Source organism: Balearica regulorum, chromosome 15 (genome assembly GCF_011004875.1).
Source record: "Balearica regulorum gibbericeps isolate bBalReg1 chromosome 15, bBalReg1.pri, whole genome shotgun sequence".
Lineage (NCBI taxonomy): Eukaryota > Metazoa > Chordata > Aves > Gruiformes > Gruidae > Balearica > Balearica regulorum.
The window spans coordinates 2,125,511-2,149,421 of record NC_046198.1 but is presented as its reverse complement, the minus strand read 5'-3'; the positions used below and the strand labels follow the sequence as shown (position 1 = coordinate 2,149,421).

At 42.9% G+C, this 23,911-nt stretch overlaps 1 protein-coding gene across 1 annotated transcript in view; it reads left to right on the top strand.

Moving 5' to 3' along the window:
• Positions 1–23,911, top strand: part of DNAAF8 (dynein axonemal assembly factor 8) — a 94,373-nt gene that overhangs the window by 48,428 nt on the left and 22,034 nt on the right. The window contains exons 15-25 of the mRNA XM_075767451.1: positions 714–858; positions 3,059–3,374; positions 6,041–6,147; positions 10,221–10,375; positions 11,730–11,877; positions 14,758–14,889; positions 16,331–16,525; positions 17,815–18,141; positions 19,703–19,765; positions 21,380–21,433; positions 23,527–23,696. Coding sequence (XP_075623566.1) covers positions 714–858; positions 3,059–3,374; positions 6,041–6,147; positions 10,221–10,375; positions 11,730–11,877; positions 14,758–14,889; positions 16,331–16,525; positions 17,815–18,141; positions 19,703–19,765; positions 21,380–21,433; positions 23,527–23,696 — 1,812 coding nt within the window. The remainder of the gene's footprint in view (positions 1–713; positions 859–3,058; positions 3,375–6,040; positions 6,148–10,220; positions 10,376–11,729; positions 11,878–14,757; positions 14,890–16,330; positions 16,526–17,814; positions 18,142–19,702; positions 19,766–21,379; positions 21,434–23,526; positions 23,697–23,911) is intronic.

Below are 23,911 nucleotides of genomic sequence, written 5' to 3'. Positions count from 1 at the left end.
GAACCATGCACAAATTTGAGGCCAGAACAATCACACTTGTCTGGTCTACAGCTAGACAATTTATTACCTGCAGCTCCACACAACTTCCTGTCATAAAGCACTTGGTTTTTGAAACAATATGTTTCTTCTGATGGGAAGGTAATAATAATTTGCTTCTCTTTTGGGTATAGACATTCAGTATGTGTTCGTGTATGTCTTCCCACGTGCCAGGATGGGCTGAATTGGATTAATCTGGTAAAGAAGATTTCAGAATGTAAATTTGGGACAGTACTAGTGATAGGTCTGCCTTTTGGTATTTTTTTTTAAATGTCAATTTTGGCACTTTTGTAAGTATAAAGAAACAACCAGTTGGTCTATTATTATTTAACCATCCTTCTGTAGTATGTGAAGTTAGGCAGCAGGAGTGATACTCTTCAGTCTCTGCCCCAGAGAACTTGCAGTTTTTTACTAGTAGATTTATGTGACAAAAGGCACAATTATGTTGGCAGAAATAGATTCAATCATAATTATCATCGATAGTTATGATTCAATCTGAGGCGAAGAGCCTACTGTGCTGAACTGCACGTAAACATAAAATAAAAGAAAGCCTCTTTGTAGCTCTTACAGTGTAGATAAGAATGGGAACTCAAGGTGAGCAGAAGAGATACAGCTGTGTGGTCACTGAGGGCCAGGAAGCATTTGGCTCATTTCTCCAATGTGCTCTTGCTGTTCAGGTTGCCATGGTGTTGCTGTTTGAAACTCTCTTTCAAAGTCCCCTAGCTACCCATCACATGTTGCAGCTGGTACTCAGTTCTGGTCTGGATATCTGTGGACTCCGCCTGCTCTATCCTCAGCAGGACATGCTGCTCTCTAGCTCAGGTGAGCTCTAGTTTTCCTTCAGAAATTCCGTTGTGTGGTGATACTGAGGTGAAGGCAAAGATCTGTAAATGTACTAAGATGAAGAGTGATGTGGTGCTGTGGGCATAGGGGAAAGGGTATCCAATTTACGTCAGAGTTGCTTTGTCAGTTCCTATATCTTTCCCGAAAGAAATGGTAAAATGATCTTGGGCTGTTTCTTTCCTTCTATTCACAGTGTTGAATATTCATGAGTTGAATTTTAACCCTTGATATATTTTTGTGTCTCAAACTGCTTTAGTTGTTGTTCCTTTGCAGCAATCTTTCCCAGATTGTAGTGCTCTAAGTTCCAGGGTTAGACTCATGTGAGTTAAGTACACTAAATTAATTCCCACTGATTTTCCTGAAGGTTTAGCTGTAGAAAATCAAGCCTCCCTCTTTCTCAATTCCCTCATCCCATTGCCTATGGGACTTCAGAAGCATGAGTAAAAGGAAAGTACTTATCTAGCCATCTTGTAGTTGCATTGCCTGATAAGCCATTGCCAAAATGTCCTGTTTGCCAGTAGAAGATGGTCTGAGATGAGAGACCGAGAAGACAAGGCAAACAAAAATTATATGGGTCTCTGAACTCGAATCACTAAGTCTTTAACATTAGATGCCAATGTTTTCAAACATTGGCCTGTACCACTCAAGTTTTTATTTTTTTCCATTTGTGAAGTAGAGATAATGAAGCCTGTCTTAAAGTGTGTATGGAATATTATGAGTTGCTAATGCAATATAACCCTAGAGGAACAGGCGTTACATTAGCCACAAAGTATAATGATTGCCTCTGCAGTATAGTATGGCTTGTACTTTCTTTTAAACTGAGAAGTTCTCCCGGATGGTTTGTATGTGCCACCATCACAAATACAGGTAATCCATTTCTCTTGGGGAAAGGTATAGGCAGGCTGAGAGTGAGAGAAATGGGTTTCCTTTTCCTCAGGCAGGAGGTGACTGAAGACCAGCTTAATCGGAGAAAAACTCTCCAGCCTCTCTGCCCCGTTTTTACATTTGAAAACAATAGGAGCAGACTGCTTAGAAATGGGATTGCGGTTGCAGTTGTCTCAGCGCTGTGCACGTAGTACATTCATACTGATAGCTGGAGAAATGAAGGAGGACTCCAGAAATGAATAAGAAAACCATAAAATCACCAGTCATTAGGAGATGACAGGCAGCAGATCTGCTTCAGTGCTCTGTGCCATGCACCATTATTTAGGAACATTTCGTATGAAGAGACAATTCATTTGAGATGAAAGCTGCTATGCGAGTTTGTAAATTAGATTTTCACCCTTAGCTTGAAAACTTTAAAATTATTATTTTAAATATTTACAGCCAGTTTCTCCATTATCTACCTGCTCTGGAAACTTACTTTCTGGCTTCTGATTCTTATGCAACAAATGATGTAATTGAATATGTTTTTAAACCTCAGGGAAGAAAATGACACACTTTGCTTCTTTTTCTAACATCTGCAGAAAGAACTGCAGAGGAGCCAAATTTGCTCTTTTTCTGGGGTTACTTACTGAACCCCAGCTATGCTGACAGTAGACGTGGAGAAAGGTTTGCCAGAGACACAGGGAAGAGTTGTTGCAAGGAAGAAAGGATGCCACAGTTCAAGTCAGGACAGGGAAATAATAGTGGCTAATCAAATATTTCCCTGGATGTGTCATCTTACAAAATAGGACAAAATCTGCATTTAATGCAGAAGGAAATAATCTAGAAAAGAAGTCCAAGGATTTCCAGTTTGTGATCCCCTTCCCAGTTTTCCCCTATCTGGTGAAAATTACAGAAAACATCCCTCTCCTCAGGCCCACATGCTCGTCCTGTCTCCCCTTCAATCCCCCAGCCTTCCATGTGGGCACAAACAACAGACTGCACAAGAAGTTGAAGTGCTGACTTCTAGTGCAGCACATGCTCCCTAGTAACTAACCCTGTGCACGCTCCTTTCGACAGCAAATAGGAGGCAACCAACTCCTCTTTCTTTAACAGACTACCTTGAATAACCTCAGATTTACTACTGGGTAAAACTCAAGCTGGTTGCCAGCGTATCGCCCACAGGACAGGCAACCAGTAGGTTACTTTGTCTATGTCTGGCTATGCCAGATCTGAAAAGAGCACTTGAGTGGAATGAATGACCTTGGGGTGGGTTGTTCCACATTTTAGTCACACCTATGTTTGTCCTTCACAGAAAAGCTGCCTTCTTCCTATACTTCGAAGACTGGTGAGGTGCCACCAGTGCTGGCATTAGGTGTGAGAGGGCCGAAAGCACATAGCACCTTGCAGAATATCACTGGGCCGTCTGACCCGCAGCTGGCGAGCGTGACAGACTGCACTTCCATCAATGCCATCTACTGCAGGAGCCAAGCGGAGCCTCTCGTCTACCTGCCCCACCTGGACAGCCGTGTGCACAGGGAGCTGTGCCTCTGGTTTGGAGGGAGGGCTGCTGATGCAGCAGTGCATGCTGGTGTCCTGCAGCCCGCTTCCCTATGTGACAACGGAGCAAGGTGATGGCCCTGGATGTTTTGGAGCTATGGTTGCTCTCACAGGCAAAGTGTGACGTGGAGCTTTGTCTTTACGTATCAGTCTTCCACTAAAGGTCTCAGTGAACAAGAGTGCAGGGTGGGAGCAATCTGTCTAGTTTCCAAACTAGTTACTAGAGTCTACAAAAGTCCCTCTTTCACAGGACTGTCTCCTCTGCAGCACGTAATAGATGTGTTGTGACTAGGCCTGTAATTCATACACTTGCAGCATCTGCTCTTGGGCCCACTGTGCCTGAAACATCTGATCAGACTGATTTGAGACCTCTTCTAGCTGTGCCTGGTGCTGGAGAAGGGCTGCAAGGTTGCGTGCTGCTGAGTGGCCCTTGGCTAGAAAGCCTGGTCCAGCTTTGCCTTACGTCCCTTCCATATCAACTGATTTCAGCGAAGGGGCTTCAGATGGAAAAGGCTCTTTGGAGAATTGTGACAGAAGTTTATGAAAATGAAGGGTGGCTTATCAACTTTTAACTCTAGCAAACGGCATGAGAAATGCAATTTAGGAACTGATGGCATAGCAATAGGGTGCCAAAAAGTGCTGGGAACAAGTGACGTTCAGGGGTCTGGAATTCTGCTCTCAGATGGGTCTGGATATTGCTGCAGAGGGAACTGGGCTTTTAATCCATCACACAACCTAGAGCATCTGTACTCTGTGGGGAGGGGGACTACAGCACCCAAAGACTCACTTAGACTATCTTGGACAGAAATGGATTTACCTGATGTTTTTTAATCTTAAAGTTGCTTGGTTTATAACACTGATGTCAGACTGCCAGAATGCCTGCTATTGGCCTCACTCAGTAGTAGAGGCGCATGAGGGAAAGGGATGGGGAGCGGGGAGCAGAGCTTCAGCAGCTCTGTGGAAGTCGGTGCTGAGCAGCCCCTGGACACCATCTGCACCTGCAGAGAGAAAGAGGGAAGGCTGGATCAGTAGCCTGGACTCTCTTGCACTCCTTCCCAGCACTCTGTTCCCAAACTTCTCTGCAGCTTTTCCTTGATGAAGATGAGTACTTTCTACAGCACAAAACAATCACTTCCCTTCCTGACAACCTTGCAACTTCCTGGGCAGAGACTCAAACCTAAGGATGTAGGAAGCACTTTTAATCCTGTGTGTGTAAACGAAGGGCTCTGCTGCACTCAGAGGTTGCTTTCCTCTGGAGGATTGGAGTAGACTGGCCTGCAGAGGCAAAAAAAAGAGGCACTTGTCTTTTGGCTGCTGAAAGGCGCCCCTGTAGTTGTTCCAAGCATAAGTAGATCTGTGCCTTGAAGCGTTTGGTTTACAATGCTTTATCAAAAAATTTGGCTTAGGGCTTCAAGGAATTTCCACCAACTGGGAGAATATCAAACTACTTATCTCCTTTCCCTGGCTGTCATGCTTGTCACACAGGCCTGTGTAATCACATAGGATGCCAGCCTCTACGCTGGGGTTTTCAGGCCCTGGGCATCTCTGCTTAATATTACTGAACTGAATAAACGATGCTGTGGTGAAACTCCCCTGCAGAAGGCTCAGACAGGAGCCTGCACCTGCGAGTTCGGGACAGATTTTTAAAGATCCCTTCTGATCCTGGGTGCTGGGCGGACACTATCGGTGACAGCAGGCTGGGGGTGAGAGAATCTCAGTTGATGCTTTCTGCAGCATGGCAAAGTGCACCCATGTAGAATTAATCTGATGCTCTTGGAGGGACTGTATGTCAGAGTTCATGTTCTGCTTTGCCATGAACAGTGACTCTCCTCGTTTTTACTTTTAAGATTTGAAAAAAAATCAGTTTTGCAAAGTCTAATTCTCTTTATTTATTTGTTTATTTTCCTCAGAGATGCTTTTTTCCTTCTTACAAAGATGACAAATTCTGCTCCTCTGGTATACTTTAGCCAGTCCAGAGCAGCGCTACATTCTAAATAATGCACTTGTCTTTCTCCTAAGGCTGGTAATTTGGTCCATTGGGAAACAAGAATACAAACTGCAACTCAGATTGCAGTTTTCAGATTATGCTTGCAAATGCCGTGGTCTCCTGGGAGCGAAGGAGCAGGATGTATTCTAGCCAACTCAGTGGTAGCAGGGGATGGGGCAGGCAGGTTTGCCTGTGCAGCATGCACTTCACAGACCTAGCCAAACTGTTTCACAGGCTGCAGCTTTTGTGTTGCTGTCAGAACCACACCTTATGTTCACTGTGCCTGTGATTTTTGTCCTTTTGGGTATGCAGGAATGTTGTAGAGGTTTCACTGCCATGAACCTCTCTGCCAGATTTGATTGTGCTTGTTGCCCAACATGAACCTTTAAAACTGGTTAAACTCTGGCTAAAGAACCAAAAGCGAGTAGCAACTATGATGTATCTGTGGGTAGGAAAAGCTGTGGTAATACAGACTGACATGCTTCTTGACTCCCAGATTTCCTTGCCAAGTTGGCTACTTTGTGTTAGCTACTTTTGATTGTACACAGAGAGCCTTGGGAGGAGTAATATAAGAAAATGCTCAGTCAGAGAGACCTTGATGCAGCTCATGTCATATACAAGGGATTGAAATGGCTTTTCCAGTAAGGCTGTTTTACCAGAGAAGCTTCTGTGGCCCTGGCTTTCTTGTAGAAAGCAGATTTGAGTCAGAACCTGGCATAACAGTTTTTAATATTTGTTGTTTTTCTTTAGCTCTCAGAGTCCTTCATCAACTGGGGCAGAAGCAGATGAAGAAAAGCTTGATCTCCAGGGCATGGTGCTGCCTCGACCTCCAGCGATGCTTGTCTCAACTACCAAAGGTCAGTGCTAGGAAATGAATCTTGAGATTTTATGCTTCTCCTTCACTAATTACGTTATTTCACATGTTACCTTACTCCAGCCCACCTGTTTCAGGAAATTTTGCCTCCCTGGATTGCTCAGTGCTGTGACCTGGCCAGTTCTAGAGCCAGGAATGAATTTCTAGTGAAACACTGTTGCCTAAAATGAAGTGAGAGGAGAGTTGTTATCACCTCATCCTCCTCATGGGAGTAGCTGCTAGAGTCCTGTAGGCTGCCTAGATTTCACTGAAGGGTAAAAAAAGAAAAAAAACACTCCACAGGAAGTCTCTGCACATAGGGGTGCACATATTTCTTTCATCAAAGAAATAGTCATGTGAAGACCTGACAGTGTCCTTAAACTGCATGTTTATCTGATTAGAGATCATCTACCTCTACTGGTGAAGAGTTGAATAGAATCATTGTGGGTATGACATGGTTAAGACTTCATTCAGGGCAGGACTGTCCGTGCAATCAGAAAGGAAAGCACTTCATGGGGCTAATATTAACTGGCTATCACCTGGTCCCACCCAAATCCCTCTTTTCCCTTTGTAGGAGTAGTCTTCCAGCTCCTGAACTCAGACCTAGCAGCAAGCTGACTATGTTCAAGGGAAAGCTGCCAAGGCGTGCAGCTTTCTAACTGGCAAAGAAGGATCTGTGTGGTATAGGGGTGTCTGCTGTAGCAGGCCCACGTGCTGACAATCTTCTGTAGTGGGGCTTGGCACAGCAGATCTCAGGCACAAGTGAATTTTAGACCATGCTATTAGAGCATTAGTTTCTGCTCCCACAATTGAGGAGTTTCCCAGGGGAAAAAAAAAACAAACTGAGGGGTGTGGAAACTCAGCAGCTGTTTGGGAGAAGGTGGCAGAAGGAAAGCAGAGTTGTACAGACATAGAAAGAAGGCACAGAAAATTATATTGCCAATGGAAAGAAGGTATGAGAAAAGGATGAAAGCATAAGCCAAGAAGATGAAAGGAGGGGAAAGTGACAGAGAGGGTGACAGAAAGAAAATGGAGAAGGGAAAAGGGAAAAAAAGAAAGTCTCACCTTTGAGATACACTCTTTTGTATAACTGGGCATGTAACTCAAGTACCTTGGCAGACAGCCATTGGCTCTGTGTTACTTGGGATTGGTATTGATGGCAGCTGGTTGCTGCTGATGGAATGAGTCACATTTTCTGCCTCTCCTTCCTTTTATGGCCATTAATGATTCACATTTGATGTGGGCTGCTGAGTTACACCACACCACGTTCCATCTGTATTTGGGCTCAGGAAGTCACTTTCAAGCTTTGCTCCTCAGATAGATAACTGTACCATGACTCTTAGAAGAGAAGCTGAAAATTTGGTCTCGGAGCAGACACCCTATGGGGTTTTAGGGAAAGGAAACATTCACCGACTCCTTCCCTCAGGTCTCCAGCAGCTTCTCTTGGAGACAGGAAGATAGATCCACACAGAGCACGCAGAACAAACATACTGCTGCTCCCACCAGCTATATCTGCCCCCTCTCAGTAATCAAAGTTTTACTGACCCTAGGAGGTATTCTTGTTGATTTGGGATATGTGTATGTGAAAAATCAGCTAGAGAGGAACCAACATCTTACCAGCTGCAACCCTAAATTTTGACACTTCACATAAAATGAATGTGGCACTATCGTCAGTCTGGCTCAAAGCCTGCAAAATTAAATCAATAAAGCCAAATAGAAAGTTAGGTAAAGAAACACGCTGCCTGTCCCATCCTTAGTAATAAAAAAAGGCTTTCCCTTGTTTTGTTGCCATTGCTTTGAACTACCAGGCTGAGCCTTGGTCAGATTCTTGGGGGGACAGATATCCGTATCACAAAGTCTAGAACCAAAAGAAACATTCCCTGCTAATAGTCCTACCCCCCAAAACAAGTGTAATTGGGACACAGAGACTAAAATACTTCCAACCCCATTATATCATTCAGTTAGAGCTAGGAGAAATTAACGGGGCAGTGTAGAGGAAACCCATGTAGAAGTGATACTAAGGATTTGTGTTCAGAGCTCTTTCTTGGCAGGTTATAGAGATCTGCATGTACGTTGTGTACAGAATGAAGTGATGTTAGGACTAGGTTAGGACTAGGACAGTATAATAATGAAGGTGATGGTAAAAGCAGAGACCCAAGATAAGATTAGAAAAAAGCAAAGACCTCAGGTAGGTCAGAGGCTTCAGGGAAAGGTCTTGAGCTTCATAGAATCATAGAATGGTTTGGGTTGGAAGGGACCTCACAGCCCATCCAGTGCCACCCCCTGCCATGGGCAGGGACACCCTCCACTAGCCCAGGTTGCCCAAAGCCCCATCCAACCTGGCCTTGAACACTGCCAGGGAGCCAGGGGCAGCCACAGCTTCTCTGGGCAACCTGTGCCAGGGCCTCAGCACCCTCACAGGGAAGGATTTCTGCCTCACATCCCATCTCCATCTCCCCTTCTCCAGCTTCAGGCCATTCCCCTTGGCCCATCACTCCCTGCCCTTGTCACCAGCCCCTCTCCAGCTTTCCTGGAGCCCCTTTAGGGACTGGAAGGGGCTCTAAGGTCTCCCCGCAGCCTTCTCTTCTCCAGGCTGAACAAGCCCAACTCTCTCAGCCTGTCTCCATAGCAGAGGTGCTCCAGCCCTTGGATGATCTCCATGGCCTCCTCTGGACTCTCTCCAACAGCTCCATGTCCTTCTTGTGCTGGGGACCCCCGAGCTGGACGCAGCACTGCAGGGGGGTCTCACCAGAGCAGAGTAGAGGAGCAGAATCCCCTCCCTCGACCTGCTGGTCACACTGCTGGTGATGCAGCCCAGGACGCGGTTGGCTTTCTGGGCTGCAAGCGCACATTGCTGGCTCATGTCCAGCCTTTTTATCCTCCAACACCCCCAAGTCCTTCTCGTTGGGACTGCTCTCCATCCATTCTCTGTGCAGCCTGTAGTTGTGCTTGGGATTGTGCTGACCCACGCGCAGGACCTTGCACTTGGCCTTGTTGAACTTCATGTGGTTCGCGCAGGCCCACCTCTCAAGCCTGTCCAAGTCTCTCTGGATGGCTTGTCCTGTTGTATCTAAGCTAGGGCTTAGACATTGCTCAGGAGATCTTGTAGGCTTTTTCTCCTGAGCTTGCTCATAGCATGTGTTGCCACCCTGTTGGCAGTGAGCTTGGGTTTCAACTTTAGAAAACAGGAATCTAAAAACCTGAGGTTCTAACCCACTGTAAATTCCAGTTGCTTCTACAACCTTATCTACTGCGATGAGGGATACAAGGAGAGCACAAGCAGCCAAACCTAGTGGATGAGGATCAGGTAGGAGGGAGCAGGCTGGTACCATTATCATGAAGACCAAGGACAGGAACCTGTGAAGCCACAGATGGTACCAAACCAAAGAATGAGGTGAGGTCATGCTCACAGGCTGGTACAAAGATTCAGGAGCCAGTGCCACAAGGCAAGCTCTGGGATGAAGGTTAAAGACAGGACTAAAGAAGGGACAAAAGGAAGCAGAAGGTAGTGCTGAATGAGATTGTAGAAGCTAGCTATAAGCTAGGACCACCAAAAATAGCAGAGAGGAATGGCTGGGGTTGCTTCATGCACTTTACAGTGGACAAATTGCCAGTTGGTCTTGTTGGCCTTATTTAATTACCCATCGATGTGGCCAGATTTATCAGGTCCTTAGCCCCTGAGGGAGCGAATGGCTGTTGGATTGCCAGCTGTAAGGGTAGCAGCTCAAACACAGCCTGATGGGAGCTGACGCACAGCTAGCACCTGAACTGAGAGTACAGATACGTCAAAGATAGATGAACGGCTCATAGATAGCTAGATAGGCCTGATGAGACAGACTGTCTAGGGCAGATGATTCATAAAGATATTACTGATGATGCCATAAGCTTTTTTTTTTCTAGGCGGGCCTCCGAATGCAGTCATTGTGAGCTGGATAGAGCAAATAATCTGTAAAATACTGTGGCACTATTTGGGGTGTGCTTCAAGTTGGAACTAGCCACTGTGAAAGTTGCCTTGCATTGATAGCACTGCTTCCGTGAAAATAATATGCTGCTTTTCTTACCCTCTTTTTGATCTAGGGGACATAATTTTGATGGTGTCACCTGTGGTATCTCCTCGTGCATATGGTAATGTGATTTCGGTCTGTACTCATCGGGGATTTGTTCTTCAAGGAATCAGACAGCTGCAGCTTTCACCCAAGCAAGGCATTGTGCTGAGCATGACAACAAGTCAGGTACTGGACAGAATGCACAGCTCAGTTGTATACCTTGGGTTACCCGTTGTTCTGAAACATTATGCTGTGAGCTTATGGAGGTGTGAGCCAACACTCCTCTAGTAAGTGTTCTCAAGGACATTTGTTCTCTCTTTACTAGCTAGCCAGCACTCGTGTTCTCTGTATTCCTGTGAGTGGTACTCTGGTTGCTTTCAATACTGTTTTCTTCTTTAGGAGGAAAATTCCACCAGGCCTCAGCCTCTCACTGAGAACAGAAGTATAAATTCATAATTGGGCCTCCTTCTACTAAGGCAAACATGAATTCAACCATTGATTTCAAAATAAGCCAGAGCAGGCAGTAGCCCCAATAAACCAAAATAACAATTTCTGATCTGCAAACGTGTATTCAGGAGAATAGTCTTCATCTAACAGACTGATGTTTGATTACGTACTTTGCAGTCCCTCTGGGATTGCTTACGGCCTTTCAGCATGAAGTCCTCTAGTTTAATGCATTCCAGAGGGTTGCAAAAAGAGCTTTCCTATTGTCAAAAATAACTGTTTTTCTTTTTCTCTGAAGCCCTGTCATGATGCTAGATTTGAGTTAGAGTGCCGTTGGCATTTTGACAAGTCAGCCTAAGGAAACAGCAATAATCATAAATGCAAGATTTCAGTCAAACTTAACATATGCAAGAAGTCCAGTTCTGCACTTCTTACTCGATAAATCACCCAGGAATCATATGACACTTTCTCTTAAAAAGGAGTGGACTCCTTACTTTAAATTATCATGCTTAGGGTTGTTCGCTATGTCCATCAGGAAATACATCATTTTGCAAATTAAACTGTGTACAAAGTCCCTCTTTTCTGCTTGTTCTGTGATCAAGCTTGAGGAATAATACTTTCCCTGCCCATAAAATTTTGTAGAAGCAGCATAACTTATTTATGCAATGCTACAGCCCAAATAGCCAAATGTTTGGAGCACGCTCCTAAATGGCCATTTAAGCAGTTAACAGCTATTGCTTCAATGTGCTGTTTGGAGCTAAACATTTCTGAAAAATCATCCCTTTGTTTGGGCCTCAAGATCATTTTTGCATGAGTGACTTAGGATGGTACTACATATCAGCTGAGTTATAATTGTTGTGCTTTTGGTCCAGCCCAGTTGCAGGGCAGAACATTATTGTTAAGCCTCTTCCCTGAGGTTTAAATTGAGATTCTCTGCCTCATGAATAGATGACACATGAATGCCCAATTGTAGGAAGTTACTATGGCTCAGCTGGTGTGCTGTATCTTGTTATGCCATCGTAACTTAACTATTTGCTTGAGCCCTATTGTGATTACATCTGGATTTAGTAGTCTAATCTAGCCCTCTTTATTTCAGATTGCTGTATTTTGCCCTAGCAAGATTGCAAGTTCACCTGATACTAGTTCTGTAAGAGGGGAGCTCTCTGCTGAACCACGTATGCACAGTCTCATTTTGTTGCTGAGAAAGGAGAATGCTAGTCATCATGTTCCTGCGTTGGTAAATGGTAATGCTTTCACTGCTCAACAATCTCAGAAAAGAAGGTTTGCATTTCAGTGCGTGTGAGCTAAACATTAACAGTCTAACCACAGCTGTTACATTGCAGGGAATATTTACATCAGGGCCTGATAGTTTTGCTCTACGTATCTCCAGACCAACGTGTAAATCAGTCACTACTACATATCCAACAGAGCAGATTGATCTGTGTCAGTTGTTTGATCTTTAGCACTGGAGTCCTCTCGAACTTAGAATCACAGAGTAATTCATGTTGGAAGAGACCTCAGAAGATCTCTTATCCAACGTCCTGCTCAATGCAGCATCCGTGACGAATTCAGATCAGGATGCTCAGGGCTTTTTTCAGTCAGGTCTCAAAAAGCTGCAAGGACAGAGATTCCCTCACTTCTCTGGGCCTTTGTTCCAATGCTTGACCATCCTTATGAGGAAATGTTTTTCCTTTATGTCAGGTTGGAACCTCCTTTGTTTGAATTTGTGAGCCTTATCTCTTGGCTTTCGACTGTACACCTCCATAATGGGCCTGGCTTCATCATCTCAGTAACCTCATCTTAGGTATTCTTCTTGCACAGGGAGGTAGGGTAGCAAAAAATATGTATGGATATCATCTGGATAGGATAGCGTCTGATCCTATTAACCTTGGCCCAGAGTTCTGCATGCTTGTGTCTTCCAAGCATCTGAACTGTATCTCATTTTATATGTAGGGACTGCCAAAAACCAGGCAAGTTGCTGCCCCAAATCTTCTTACTTGTGTCAGACTCTATTCGGAGGCTCTGGTTCAGGAAAAGTGTTGTTTGGTTTTCTTAATGATGAGCTGACATTGGTCTCAAGTGAGGAAGATGACAGGCCACAGCAGTGATCAGTAGGGAACAAAGAACCTGCCCTGCCTGCTTCTTCCTGATCTAGCAGTGGGCATGTTGACTGCATCAGGACAGTCCGTTCCTGCATTTGTTTTCCTGCAATCTCCACTTCAGACACTACTGCCGAGAGAAGAGGATCACTGTTGCTGACCCCTCCATTAACACCACCGCAAATAGCTCGTGATGGAGACATTCATCCACTGCCCGATTGCTTCCTTTAATCTATCCACAATAGAAAAGAACATTTAGAGTTTTGGGGGGAAAAAAAAAAAAGACAATTCAAAAAGTCCTCTGCTTTTTCTCCCAAGACTATCACAGAATGTTCTGAAAACATGTACAGACACAGTGGATTAATCATGGCAGACTAATTACAGCACTGTGTCACCTGCTGCCTGTAGACCCAAGGAAAGTTGCTCATTAAAGAACTACAGTTTCTGCTGCTTTTCTCACAGAGTGCCACGGATTATGTTTACAGTGTTCTTGTTTTGCACAGGGAAGTTTCCACTAGAAATATATAGGTGGGCACCAGAACAAAGGCTGTTCCGGAAGGGTAAAATGTTTCCCCTCATCGTAGAGAACTCCAAGGGTTTTTTCCCATTGTTTGTAGACAGATTTTGCAAATGCCTCTTTCCATGTGTTCTGTGGTTGCTTCAGAATTGATCCAGAGAGAATCCTTATTCCGTATGCTGGAGCCCTGGAGAGGGGAAGCTGCCATTCTTGCCACATAAGCTTTGGTGTGGCCTCTGGGAGGTATAGAATAGCACAAGGATTTGAGTAGGGTAAATACCGCACTAAGAAATTTTGTGTTTGTAATCAATACCCCTGAAAAGCAGTTACCCCTTCAAGGTCTTGAACACTGTTCAATTTTCAAAGCAAGGAAAAATTCATCAATCATTCCTGAAACAGAGCAGATAGATAGGTGTCTTTGGATAATGAGCATCCATCTTGAGGATCAAACGCCATACGTTTTTGTCCACGTTTACTTTTTGTCATGCGTTGAGTTTGAATAAACAGCAGGTAATGCTGCTGTGGCAGTGATGGCACGGTTTTTAGTTACCCATGCCACCTGAATTTTGAAAAGCAAATAGGTGATTGTCAGTGGTACAAGCTCAGATCTCTTGTCAGTGCCACATTTGACATCTGAGGTTTGCCATCAGCCTCTAGCACTAATAATCCATTTCCCGTGCTACACTACAGTAAATTTTTGACAGGCTTGTATGGTAGAAAGCAATCAAATGTATACAAAGTAATTTAAAAAATAACAAGCCTTTAAAAGTGTGGTCTGAAGTATTATCACAGAAGGCTGAACTGATTGTTGTGAAAGTGTACTGTACTGTGTACCTTCATGCATCACCTGTGCATAGCCCAGCCTTTTGGAGGAAGGACGGGAACTGAGAGATTGGTAGTTTCAAGCACTTAGTATCTGTAAAAGTGGCATGGAATCGACTGTTTTCCAGACTGGGAGTTACAGGAGCAGAACATGATGTTTCCGTTCAGGTCTGTAATCCTGGCAATGCCTCTGTGGCCACATAGTGCTGTGTAGGATGCAGGACGCTGGCCTTGCTGCTCGCTTTGAGGGCCTGCATCAAGCACTGGACTCAGGATTTGTGAGTTCTCTTCCTTGTGGACGCCAACTTATTTAGGACACTTATAATCGTAGAGCTGTGTAGCATCCTCTATGCATACGTTCCACGTTTCACTTCACAGCAGGAGTTAGAAGGTAATAGAAACAGCAGGGGTGCTGGTCACAAAGCAGAGGTGTCTTCAGAGAAAGCTGTAGCCAAGCCTCGATTTTCAGCAGCCGCTTGCCCCACTGGAACTGAATATGATTTGGGGGCAAAGGAATGATTGAGGTGCATTTCATGTCTCTTAGGTAAGCTCAGCATGACCAGCATTAATGTCTCTAACGGAACTGTGGTCAAATGAATCAAAACATTTGATAAGAGGAGTGTTTTCATCTCAGGCTGCATCACGGAGCTCTGTATTCCTCATGTGTTCTTTTTTTGCGTGCATAGGGCTGATGGATGAACTGGCAAAGCAAGGCCTCCTTGGCAACAGGCAGAGCTGCCTGTCTGCTGCTGCTGGGCTGGACCCCTCCGAGTGTTTTCACATGGCTCCTTACACCGAGACCTTGCTGCAGACACTGGGTAGGTCAAAGAAATGTATTGCTCTGCCTTTTATAAAGTCTGACAACCTCATTAGGGGATTTTCCTGAATAAGAACATTAGGAATATGCTTCTTGTCTGTAACGACTCATTTAGTGTTCTGCTGTCCATCAGTCATAGTAACTCACGTTGGATGGCTTCTGTTGTCGGGTAATGAATGGAAGAACTAATAGAAAAATGAAATGGAAATACCTTTTCTTTAAAGTAAATTAAAAAATATATGGAAAAATAAATTATTTAAATGTGATGTGATAACAACGAATTAAGCCTTAAACCTACCATAATTAAAAGATTAATATCCAATCAATATGTATTTATTACCATAGTTTCAAGAGAAGTCAAAATATTAAAGAGAGTAATTGGTGGTTAAGCATGTAAAACCAGAATTTGCTGAAGTGATAAATGTTGGCAGCTGTAATTTCTTCCGTAGGTGCAGAGAAGGCACTTTTTCATTTCACTTTACTCAAATGTTCTTAATTTTGGTTTATACAGTTGAATTCACTTCAGTAACTCATTCATTCAAAGCTGGGAAATTGATAGGACTTGAAAAAGCAAGTAGACGTGCTTTCTCTTATAAATCTATGACTCAAATGGGTAGGAGAGTCTTAAACCTACTAGTTCTGTACACTTGGAGGTCATGGTAATCATGTGTTTATTTTACTAACTACAGGTAGCGTTTTCTTATGTATTCAGCTGATTAATATGGTTTTACTTAATTTATTTTAAATGTTGGGTATCAGGATTTTTAATTGAAGAGTATTGCTCTCCAAAACCAAATTCACACTAAATCATAAGGAAAAATAATAATAAAGTGCATGTTGTTCACCATTTTCTAGCAGTATGAAATGTTAAGGTGTAGGAATAACTAAGTAAATGTTAATTTATATCATTGCTTAAATAATCATGTAGTGAAACAGCATGGAATCAAACATAGATTTCTGATGGGCCAGGGCTTCTGTAGGCTATACAGTTCCCAGTAGGATGGTGGGTATATGCATGGTATTCTAACAGTCGCCTATTTAGCCCTCATTTGTATGCTGTGTAATCTCCCAGAAAGCAAAATGCGGTATCAATTTAATGTGAAGTCAGTCATTAGTTATCGATCTGAAATTGATGCCTTAAATCATTTTGGTATAGATCTACCAACTCTGCTTAATGGTGTGAATAAGGATATCAAAATTAGGATTGAATATATTTGCTTTACATGACAAAAAGTAATTCCAGTTAAGGAGTGTGACTAATTAGTAAATGTTTGCTGTGATACTGCTCTTCATGTGTGATTCTTTTTCTGGCCATGCTGAGCTGCAGCATGAGGAGCAGTATCTCAGTGAGGCACTGGCCTTCATCTGCTTAGATGAGAATTAGTCAATTCCTTCACACTAAAAAAGATTTGAGATTTGCTTTTGATCATCTCCCTGGGTAGGAGGAAACCTCAGTGCAGTGCCAGACCCCCGTAACATTCCTCTGGATCTTTTTCGCAATCAAACTTACACCTCTGATCCTGAAATGGAGCAAGTTGTCATGCTGACGCTGGTTGGAATGGATGCTATGAAGAGTGCTGGAGAGCTCCTTCGCCAGATCCTTCTTCCCGGGGACAATAACCAAGATCAGAGTGGAGGTGATCACAGTTCTTGGGGAAGGCAGCAGAAGTGGGTCAGGAAAGTTTACCCTGTCTAGCTATTTTTACAACAGCAGTAACATTATGAAAAATGTGGTGTAAGGGGCCTCAGGAAGGAGGACAGGTTTGTTTGCTTACCTGCCTGAAGAACAGAGGAGTTTCTCATGGCTAGTTAGTCATGGGCAAGGCCACTTTTCATATTGCAAACAGCTCAGGTGGGCATAATTTTCCTCAGAGAGTTTCAAATTAGTTCAAAGCTGTGCTTAGGCTTACTAAGCCTTTTATGTAATCCAGAGCATTGTGTCTCTCCCTGAGTACTGGGAGATAAAGCAGCTGTGTATTTGGGGCACAGCAACAGGAATTAAGAAGTCACAAAATATTCTGTCTGCTGACATCCTTTGTGATCAGAAGCAAGAGACTTCACCGCTTCATGCTTCGTTTCCTCCTGCACAGGGGAGGAATAATGACACTATCCCCCATGTTAACTGCTTACAAATGCATGAAGAGTGCTGTCAAGTGCTAAGCAGGATGATGACTTTATATAATTTCATGATACAGATTGCATCGAAGTGTAATAATGCAGGAAATGTACTAGCAAAGGACAGGAGTCTGGCACCCTGACTTGTACTATGTTATTTCCTGCTCTCTTGAAACAATACTATGGAGTAAGTTCTGTATCATGGTAGGCAAGGAGGAGATTCTAGCTGACAGAAACTTCCAGCAACGTGCATTCATGGATTGAGTCCCTGAATATCTTGCTACATTGGAAGTAAGACCACTTTACAGACAAAACAACGTTTAAGCTACTTTAGAGATAAGACAGCATTAAATTGTAGCTTATTACTATAATGAATATAGCTTAAAATGGAATGTTGTGAGAGGTGGTAAAGGATCTATGGTGATGGATTATACTGTGTCAAACCACGTTGTTATCAGTGTATTCTCAGTATTTCCCTTTCAACTCTTCTCCATTAGCTGTGTTCTCTAATCAAATCGCGGCACTTGTTCTCTGTGGCTCCCTGTTGATTTCCCAGATAGCCCATTTTTTTGTTTTCACAGTAATGTAATTTCCTAGCATTTGTATCTTGTGGTTTTTCCCCAGTATATTTCTATATCTACATTACAGTCCATTTTGGATACAACAGGGGGCGAAGTCAAAGCAGCTTTGGAACTTGTTGTCTAGTAAAAAAATCAATGTGAATTTAGAACACTTGTCTCCAAAAGAAAACGCAGCTTCTATGAAACACATGCTGTCAACTGATGCTAAACAGATTTCTCTTGACTTGCAGAAGGACCCGATTCAGGATTTGAGCTCCTAGGACTCAAGTGGTTGCCCCATCTCACTCGACGTCAGGCCAGAGAGATAACCCCTTTTGAGGTTGGAGAGGCTTCCTGGCAAAGAAGCCTTGATACACTAATGTCAAATCCAGTCCTTGTGTGTGCATTACGGCAGATCAATGCCTTCAAAGTTCTTGCAGATGCATTGAAGAGATTAACACGATGCAGGGAGAAGCTAAACAAAAGTGATGGTCTTCTACAGACAGTAATGGCCTTGACCCCAGAGGTGACATTCAGACAAGCAGTCCTTTTCTTCACAGAGACAGATTTTGTGACTGGTAGGACATGTTTTTACTGCTTATAATGTCCTTGAGTATAGAGTGTTTGGGAATTTATTGAAGTTGGACAAAGGAATCCATTGCTATGGGTTTTTCTAAGACAGAGAAAAACTTAATAATTTGGGGTTAAAGTCTACGCGTGGCTGAATAACAATGAGGGATATTAAGTCAGCAGGAGCCAGTGGAGGTCATCTACACATGGACCTTTTAATTTCACATGGCTGCACACAGCCTGGTTCCCTTTCTGAAGATCTCAAGGTACTCCATAAATACTAAATAGATATTACAGCAGTTGGCAGGACCACTAAATAATACTATGCATTTTGTCTCTGCATATAAGAGAAACTGAGAAACAGAGGTCGAGATCTATCCCACCTAAATGTGGGCACCTAATTGCGGTGTCTAACTTGTTGAGGCTAGATGCCCCGGCCTTGCCCTGTACTCAGGGAGACAAAGGTACTACAGATCTGCAAGAGCTGAAGAAAGCAGATTTCTTGAGAATTACTTTTTATCCTGGAAGAGAATGAACAGCTCATGAGGAACGGAGACCTTTGCTGTCAAAAGCTTCTCAGGCTTCAGTGATATATGCTAGCATTGATCTTTCAGCATAGTAAACCTGCTAGTTTCCTCCTGTAGCAAGAAATGTATAGCCACGCCTCCTTAAACTAAATCACTGTGCAGACTGTGGTGTTATTGATATTGGGTGCTTTGGAGCAGCAGAGCATGAGCTCTCACTGTTTTCTTCTAGCGTCAAATATATTGGCATATCACCTCTGTCCTTGGGGAAGCCTGACTCCTCACACCTAAAGTTAAACCATTCTGAGCCTGACAATTTCTGATTATTCAGAAACAGAGATAAATCAAGATTGTGGTAACACCGTGTATCAACTGAGGAGGAGTGACGCAGTTCTAGAAGTGCACTCATGCTTTTTAATTTATAGCTCTTCCTCTATCTTTTTGTGGGGAAGAAAGGTCCTTTGTTGTCAACACAAACTTAGATGCTTGTGTCAAACACACAGTGCTTATGTAGTGTGGAGTAACAAATTGGCTTTACTCAATAGAAAGAAGAAAATGTGATGGTGTCAGGAAAAAGATACTCATTCTAGTCTCACAAAAAGTTAGATTTGACAGTGAACTACCTGGGTGGTTTACGTGAGGTTGGAGAGCAAGAAGAGACGGCCTTCAAAAAAGAAAGCATCAGACATCCCAAATTAGTGTATAAAGCCATAAGAATTCATGCATTACTGCCCTTCATTGAAGTTATCTTGAGATCAAAAGGCAGGATAAGAGAAAAGCAGAAGTGTGAGATCAGTTTATTGAGGTGGGTTGTAATCACAATGCCAGCCTTTCCCACCAAAGCCGTTCTCAAGAACCAGAGGTGCATAGCTGAAGCATGACTTCAGCATCCCACACTATCTCTCTTACGAGGTCAATACACATTTTCCTCTTGTTTTTGTTCTTGCAGGAGGAACAGAGGGGTCTTTGTTACCGCCCCCCCCCCCCCCCCCAAGCAGTGGAGGTCCCTGTGAATCCATAAAAATACTTTTCCTTCTTTTCTCAGATGGAGAACACTGCCCTGCTATGAAATACCTGCCACCACCTGGCAAGAAGTCCAGGGCTGAAGGTAAGACCAGAAGTACGCATCAGTTGCCTCTTGGATAAAAACAAATAATTTTATACTCTTAAAATAGATTTAAAAACCCCTGTAACTCTGTCCTCTGTCAAAGTGGGATTAGTAAACCTTTGGTTGGACATCATCATCCCAGGAATTACAAAGAAAAGGCCGAATGGGTCTGCTTGGTACTGGGGGAAGGTGGTGGTATTGGCAGATTACCTTCTCCTACACAGTTCTTCTGTGCGTGCCTGGATGACCTATCTAGGGCTGGTGTGGAAAGTAGGCTGGAAGAGTAATTAGTGCCATCTCTGAGTTTCATTATGTTTTACGGAGGGGGTAATTGAAGCCTGGAGAGGTGAAACGTATTGATTACTATTGCCCAATAACTGAGTGACAGAAATCAGAGCAGAATGCACATTTCCTAAGTCTCAGACAGGGCCTCTGTTCTTTGCATTACAGTGCCACCCAGGTCACCATGCACTTCTCAGATCCTAGAAGTTCTTTCAAATAACCTCAATACTAATGAAAAAATTGGTAATGTAAGGATGTGAGCTAAAAAGTTACGAGGCAAGGACCTTGGAGCTGATTCCACCTTCTACATGTACTCTTGCTATTTCAGCAAAATAAAAGACAGACATGTGGGAAGAGAAAAAGGTCTCATTGAAAGAAGAGAACACTTCGGCTAGGTACCTTCCCAATACATTGCTCTGGGAAATAGAAATACATGGATTTCAGACAGGAATAAATAGAAAAGAATGGTAATGATCTTGTTTTGATGAACAGATTTTAGTTTTCTGTTGTTTACCTTGCACGTCACACTGGTTGAACTTGCCAATTACTGGCAAAGGAAGTCCTTTATCAATCTGATGCAAGCTTCTCTTCATTTCACCCGAGTCCTAGATAACTTCTCAATTCAGGTGTGCCTTGAAGTACCTTAAATTTTCCTCCCCTCTCCGTGTCACCGCAGGTTTTACATTAGATTGAAGGAAACATTTTTAAACAGGCTTTTGTCATAAGCGCTGACTCACTTATACCAGACTCCTTTTACACTGCTCTGCTTTTATGAAGAACCACTGCTCTTATGAAGCGACCGTTCCTGGCTGCTTGGGGAATGTCAGTGAGCTTTTATCAGCAGAGCTGAGGAAAGGACCAAACCCCAGATCGGGGCTCGGTAGGTGTGTAGTCAGAATACGCAGCGCTCCGCTTCCAAGGGCGTGAGAGAGGACATTAAACAAAACACCCGAGCTTCTGGGACTTACACCCAAAACAAGGCAGCTTCTAACTTGACTGTGAAATATTGGGAGCACAAAGGTAGCTTAAAACCACCATTAGCCAATCCCTGAAATACACAGAAAAGGCAACCAAGAACCAACACACTTTAGTACTTCCAGTCCTTTTTGGTATATGCTAATGGGCTTACCGGAGAAGTGGTGAATATGACATCTCCCAGAGTGTCCCCATAGACCTGAAATCACTCCATGCATGTCCCAGTATAACATTTTAAAATACTGGTGTGATGTAGCAATGTTGGCTCCATTATGTAAAGATGGTGGCAGTGTTCTCAAATTATTGTCCCAGAACATGCATAACTCTTACTCAAACCTGTCTGCTTTTCTTATTTAGTGGGGCAGAGCCAGAGATGCCATGCAGAATCACTGTTTACCTTCTTGCAAACAGGTGAGAGAAGAGCAAATGGAAAAATGTGGTTTGATAAGGACTTTGTGGAAATGACTTGTCTAGATGTACCAGCCAAAAATAAGCAAAGGATTATACCAGCTTTTTCATTAGGCTTGAATGCAGGCAGTGATATACATTCTCTTTTTTTAAGCATGCCAGGAAATCTGGTAGTTGCTTCTCTTGAGTTTACACTTAAGCCACACACATATCTAAAGTATTGCATATAAATAGTATATAAAATAAACAGCATTTTTCACAGTTACACTATGAAATCAAAACCTATGTAATAATTTTTTTTTTTGAAAAAAAAAATCATTGGCTGTGAGGAAGGGATCTAAAAATATTACAAAGCGGAAAAACATAACAAAGGCCAGACAACTTGGGCAAACCTGGAAAAGCCCCTGAGCAGTCAGAACTAAAGATAGAAATCAGACTATCAGACAATGTTTAAGGGCTGCCAAGTGGGTGCCTCTGGTAAGTCCTCATCAATAGAGACAGTTCCATTGATAGATAGCAGCATTTTCTCTAACCGTTGTCACTTATAATCACCGAGGAGAGAAAACCAAGTCTAGGTGGCAAGGTGTTCCACCTGTTTTCAGCACTTGTCTTTGACCAAACCAAGATGGCAAAGTGCAATAAGGCAAATCCCTCCTAAAGCGTCTAAAGTCCATAAATATGCAGTATGTAGTGATTCACATACCACAAGAATGAGAATGTTTGCCCAGAAACATAGCAGATGGTGAGTAAAACATCTTGAGGACAATGAACGCTTATGTAACAGTATACAGTCGAGATTGCCGTTCTGCATGCGAGCAGCTGAGTGGATCCGAGCAGCTTCCTCCTGTACTTGCGGGCTGTTGCTATGGCATTTAAACCTTTCTGTTCAAGAATGATGTGAAGAAAATAGCAGATCTTTAATAGGAGGGCTCCCTGCACAATAAGGGTTAAGTTTCCATATCAAATTGGGGGGCAGTAATCTTGCTTTTTTATTTTTGAACCCTTATTTCTCCGTCATGAATCAGCAACATGCTACTTGCCATTTCAAAACAATGGTGTGCATTAAATTATATGTAGCATTGTTGACGCTTCATTGCATCGACATCTGTATAATTAGTAGTGGAGTGTACAGGAAATGTAAAATGACATTTTATGTATGCAAACAGATAATCATGGATGAATTTTAGCAGCCTGCAGTACTGTTACCTCATGCTTCATGCTGATTGACATGGTTAGGCACCAGCAGTTAATGGGGCCTACCTGACTGGTTCTGACACTACAGTTGCCAATAAATCTTCAAAGGATGTTATTAGAATAAAATCTTAACTATATTCCTAGTAACAAGGTGCTTTAGCGAAACTAATAATTTGAAAATGCTGTCATTTAAAAATGAAATTTAGGTATTTTCTGCCTTTTAATACATTTTGTGTCATCAGACAGCAAAACTATCTTGGTCTGTTTTGTTTTCTGTTCCTTGTAGGACACCGAGTGTTGCACCTGGCTGGCAGCTCTGCTGGGAGAGCTTTGTCAGCAGCAAAAAGCTTTTGCTGAAATTTCAATTTTAGTAAACACAATTCTATTCATAATAGGTTTATAACATTAATTGGGACCTGTCATACTTGTTAGTGCCTCTCTGAAACATAGCTCTAACAGAGATACAGAACACTAGGAGATAAACTGGGAGGAATAAGAATTTAATAGCTGTCTTAAGGATTATATCATATAATCACTACAGTTCACATGAAAAATGTAAAAGGGAATATTTTATCCCACTTAAAATATTCATATGTAATATATAAAGGATCGAGTCTTATCCTACAGATCTGCCCCATAAACTTTTTGGACTCAGAGCAGATTTCTTGGCGGGGGGGAAAAATCTACAAGCCTAGACTCTTAGATATATTTTTAAACTAAAAATCAAACAAAACAAAAAACAATCCTATATGCTCAGGGGGTTTTTTAATGGACTTTTTTTGTTCAAATTTTTATGAACTTCATGCCAGCTTTTAGATAAAAGCTAGGAAACAAATACTGCTGTATGTTTTACCTCCGATTTTAGGAGCGGCTTTGGGTTTCACTAGTGTGCTTTGTTACAGGAGCCCAGATTCTTTGCACAGTGCTGCTGATCAAACCTGGTGCCTGGAGCCATAGTCTTGCAAGGATCCTCCGAAAACTAGACCTAGAAAAATTCCGCGTGGTTGGGATGAAACACATAAACCTGGAACCAGACATTGCCTTAGGACTCCTTTCTTCTGAAGTGAAACAGGTTGGTTAAGAAACTGGCAGCTCTGTGGCTATGCTTGGGTTTAGAGTGGGGAAATATGATAGCTAGTGAATAATCCATTCCTGAAGAAAACAAAAATTCCCATCCGGGATTTCTGAGTTGTTGTTAGAAGTGAGCTATATAGAACAATCAGATCTGTACCAGTATCAGACACAAAGAAAGCTGACATGCTGACGGTTTCTTTTATCGCATGCCAT